At 58.5% G+C, this 4,769-nt stretch overlaps 1 protein-coding gene across 1 annotated transcript; it reads right to left on the reverse strand.

The window, feature by feature from the left end:
- Positions 1-1,127: 1,127 nt before the first annotated feature.
- Positions 1,128-4,132, reverse strand: LOC308344315 (UL16-binding protein 3-like; the record flags this gene model as incomplete). The annotated part of the gene is made up of 4 exons (XM_080805893.1): positions 3,807-4,132; positions 2,448-2,711; positions 1,938-2,219; positions 1,128-1,252 (listed from the first exon to the last, which is right to left on the reverse strand). Exons 1-4 carry the CDS (start codon positions 4,066-4,068, stop codon positions 1,128-1,130), a joined length of 933 nt encoding a protein of 310 aa, XP_080662019.1. The 5' UTR covers positions 4,069-4,132.
- Between the last annotated feature and the right edge of the window lie 637 nt (positions 4,133-4,769).

Consider the following 4,769-nt stretch of genomic DNA (forward strand, 5'->3'; position numbering starts at 1 on the left):
CCTGGGCCCAGCCACCTTTACAAACCTCCTCCCTCCTGAACCAAATCACTGAGTCAGCCCCAGACACTGTTTCCAATGGTCTGGGCTCAGGACCAAAGCGAGTAAGAAACTAACGTGCTCATGTGACTGGGGTTCCTACGCTCCCTCTCATGGCAGGTCATAAGGATCTGCTGGGGGATCTGACAGAAGACAGGGGCCTGCACTGGACACCTCTAACCTTAGGGAACACTGTGGGCAAAGGTCCTTCTTTTCCCTTCCCTCCCAGCCTCCTGGTGAGCAGCACAAAGAGCTCTTAGTCTGATGATCCCTTCCCCCATCAATCCATTCTTGGTCCGGCTCAGCTGGGAGCTCACAGGGGAGCTCAGTCAGCCCATCTCCCAGGTCAGCCCTGCCCAAAGCAGGGGCTGCTCAGTGGCTCAGGATCTGAGGTCTGCAGGAAGCTAGCTGCCGGGATGGCACCAGCCTCAGCCAGGATTCCCACTGTTGCACGGAGGACCGGCCTCCTTCTAGTCCTGTCATGCAGGGTCTCTACTGGACACTTGCTGCTTTACATGCAAAGACACAAGCCATGTTCCGGGGGAACACGGCACTACTGTCTAGCCCTTTGAGTTGGTCTGCAGAGGCCTTCCCACTCCCGCTTCTTGGGATTAGACCCTGGCCCCTTGTCCTTATGACTGCCCGGATGGGGTCCCCTTCTCCTTGAGATGTCCTATGGAGCTGCCATGCTGCTCTCTCTCAAAGGGGAGTATGGCCCATGCTGTGTGTCCCCGCTGTCCCCACACCACCCACCCTGGGCCCAATTTGACTCTCTCCAATGGAGAAGCGGGTCAGAGCAAGGCCTGACTTCCCTCAATCCCTTTAGCACTGACAGGCCTTAAGCAGTGGTGTGGGCCCCTCCCCTTTCCCAGTGGCCTTAACAGTGAGTGAGGCCATATCAGAGCTCAGAGCCGAGCTTGCCCAAGTTGTTGCCAGCACGTGGTATGAGATCTCATTCACCTGGTCCCACTGCCCTGTGAGAAGGTTCAGGCAGTAGGCAGGGGTGAGGCTGGGAATTCACCGTTCCCTGTGCTCATAGCAGGCCATCTGCTCCTCCCTTCCCTCTCAATCTGCTCTCACTACCTGTCCATCTAATGGTCTCCAACAGAGATGCCAAGTATGACCACACAGCTGAAGAGCAGGGGGAAGATCCAGGTGCCGGGTCTGATGGCCTTGGCCCTGCCCCGGGCCGTGTCTTGTCGCATGGTTGGTGGCACTGAAATGAAAACACAAGGATCAGAGCCCCAGTTGGGACCCCAAACTGGGGGAGGCTTCCTCAGCTCCTGCGGGCCCAGGTCCATCCTACCAGGCAGATGGTGTCTATCACTGTCCTTGTGGCAGCTGCTGGGACCAGTGCTCATGTCGGCAAGGAGGGAGGGGATGTTCTCTGTGCCCTAGGGGCTCCTCCAGCCAATAGGGGAAGCAGGGCTTGCAATGTAAGCAGTCACTCCTGCTGTGACACACAGGAGGTGATGCAGGACAAGGATGGTGACAACCACATTCCCGGCGGCACTGAAGGATTTCCAGCAATACACCAGGTGACACGGAAAAGATGATGATTCTCAGAAAAAGGAACATAGGACCATCTCTGGAAACAGACTGGTGCTCCCCTGTTTGGTGCAGCAAGAAATCCAAGAAATACCCAAGCACAAAGGTGCGAGCAGCCAGGAAGTGACTCCAAGGAGGTGAGAAGGGAAAGGAAGGGTGTTAGAACATTCCAGTGGCCATTATTATACTAGGAAGAATTCGCCATGGATGGATTAATTTCTCTCCCTCAGACACACACGCACACACGCACGCACGCACGCGCGCACACACACACACACACACACCCCCCATACTGTGGGGCAGGTGGAGCTCATCGCAAGAGAACCAGCACTCCATCCAGTCTTCTGAGTTACCCGTGGTCTCCTGCATTTCATCCCAGTGCTCCCACACTTGCTGGAGCCAGCTCTGACAGTCTGCGTTTGAGGTCCTCACGAGCAGCTTGGTCAGCTCTCTGTCCTTGTCCAATGTGCCCTTGAACCGTTGGCCTCCAGGAGGAACCACTGTCCACTTTCTGTTCTTCGGGTCAAAGAGGTGGGTCAACTGCTCGTTGAAGCAAAACCACCAGGATTCTCTGGCGTGTCCATCGGCCCCACGCTCACACATGAGCCTGCCCTGCATGGTGAGAGAACCTGCCCCTGCCCCCAGCAGGGGTACAAGTCAGCCTCTGGTCCTGACCAATCCTTTGCCCTACCCACTGTGCACTCCTCAGCTCACTCCCAGCCCTCCTGGTCCTGCTCTGGCCTCCTCGTCTACCCTGGCTGCTGGGCCGCATGTGTGGGACCCACTTCAAAGATTTACGTGAACACAATAGCTCCCCGACCCTGCCAAAGTGTTCTCCTTCTACCCTGGGCCTTCGGACTCACCACTCTTAGTGAAAATCTCTGCTTTGATGTCCAGCAGTTTCTTTCTGAGCTCTTCCACCAGGTCCTCCAGAGGTTCCCTCTGTGTCCCGCAAAATGCTGTGTCCTTCAGCTTCATCCCCAGAGGACCAATGGGTTTGAACTCCTTGCTCTGACAGTCATAGGAAAGAAACTTGTTTCCATTGATCTGGCCTTGAATCTGACACCATGGTTGTCCAGGCCCGGCCTGAGATGTGATGGAGAAATTGTAGGAAAGCGAGAGAGCATCTGCGAAGGGAAAACACAGGTGGAGGTTGGGGCTGGAAGAGTAAGAGCAGCAGGCACCCCTCTGCCATCCAGGTGACAGCACTAGCATGTGCGCAAGACACAGCAAGGACTGTCCCTGCACAGCAGCTCCGCCTAGCCTTGGAGGCTGGCGCTCTTCCCTTGTTGGGATAGGATCAGGATGCCTCTGCCTGGCAGGAGGCCACATAGCCCCAGATAGGAACCCAGGTCTACCAGGCCAAACCCTGCATCAGTCACTCTACCCAGTCCAGGGACACGCCAGCCTGGCCATAGCACAGGAGGCCTACATGTCCGAGGACTGCCAGGATGCAGGCCGGTGTCCTGTAGGAAGATGAAGGGCAGGGAGGGGGTTGCTCCTGAGGAGCTGGGGCAGGGTGGGGGCAGGGTGAGGACAGACTCCGAAGCCAGACCAGGGAGAGTTCAGGCTCATGGGTCGCAGGATTCAGCAGGGCCCTGGAGATGGCGCTAATGTGCTCCAAGGATGGGTCCCGGTAAAGTGGAGACAGGTCTGTCCCGCGAGGCACTGGCTAGATTATCAAGAACTTCCCGAGCAGAGAGGAGAAGGGATTCCAAGGCTCAGAGAAGTGCATAAGTAAGAATGATAGAGAAACAGAAGCAAAACAAACCGAAGAAACTCCCAAAACCAACCAAAAAAACCGCAAAGAGGTCCACAAAATACATCGATGGGGAGCGCTGGAGGGGCGGGGATGGTGACGCACGGAGAAGTTGCGTCAGGGGCAGAGTCGCGGGGTTGTGGGAGTCCAGGCCCTGCGCGATCGCCCTGTCCTGCGCATAGCCCGGAGCTCCGGGACTGGGTACCTGCTCACCGAGGGGCAGGTGGGGGCTGGGGCCGACCGCAGCCTCCCCGCCGCAACCTCTCGCCCCATCCTCCCCCGCTCCGCGCGCCCAGAGCCTGGCAGTCCGTGGTGGCCCAGGTCCCCTCTTTCCCGTCCCACAGCGCGACAGAGTCCCGGCGGACTCCGCGGAGCGGGAAAGGAGCCCGTGACGGGGACCTGAGGGGGGCGGGGCGTCGGCGGCCCCAGACGGCGACAAGGGTCCCAAGGCCCCGGGACTCACCTGTCTCTCCTCCGCCTCGCGTCGCGCCCACGCCCAACCCCGCGGGCGCCGCCGCGATCCCGCGCAGCAGCCGCAGCAGCAGAAACAGGAGCGACAAGCGCCCGGTGAACTTGGTGGCGGCCGTGGGCTCCATCGCGACCCCCAGCCGGGGGGAGTCCCAGGTGAGGCGCGGAGTGGCTTCTGAAGGAACCCGCGGGCCGGGAAGCAGAACGTGCTTGCTGCGGCCCGGCCGGGGCTGCGCGGGAGGGCACCTGTCTCTCATCCGAGTGGGACTGGACCTCTGTCCGGGAGAAACTGCTCAGCGTCGCCCAACTTTCCCTTCTTACACTTGAGGCAGAGGCGAGAGAACACGAGCGGACGGAGGCGGGAGAGGCAGAGGAAGCGGCCGAGGACCCAGCCCCAGGCAGAGTCGCGGCTGAGCGGGAACTGCTGAGCGAAGGTGCACAGCGGACGCGGCTACAGATTGAACGGTTCTGGCGCTGCTGGAGCCGCCTGGGCCCGGATCTCTCGAAGGGGGCGGGGCGAGGGCAGCGCGCGCGCCGCGCGGACTGGGCGGGGCCTCCCCGCCTGCCAATCCCGCGAGGAACATTTTGACACGTGAAAACCACGAGACCCATACGTGGGCCTATGGGTATGACAAGTTCACCGGTTTTCTTTTGTTCAGGTGCCAGTAGGTTTCCTTCCCGCCATCTTTTAGAAGAATCAAATTTGGTGAGGTATAATTTACAAGCAATCCTCCCCTTCTTTGTGAAGGCACATACCTTCAAGTCCCTTATCTTTGGAAGTGTAGGAGAAGCATGTGAGTATCTGGCCCAATTCTAACGCAGGTTCTCAGGCTCTGGAAGTAAAAGCAGAGGAACGCTATTACTCCAGCTACGCATCCTAAGCAAACCGTAAATTCTACAGAGAATCCTATTTCCAAGCACTACTATCTTCAGGTTTGAAACAACAACAACAACAACA

The sequence above is a fragment of the Martes martes genome (genome assembly GCF_963455335.1).
Source record: "Martes martes genome assembly, chromosome: 6".
In the NCBI taxonomy this organism is placed as follows: Eukaryota; Metazoa; Chordata; class Mammalia; order Carnivora; family Mustelidae; genus Martes; species Martes martes.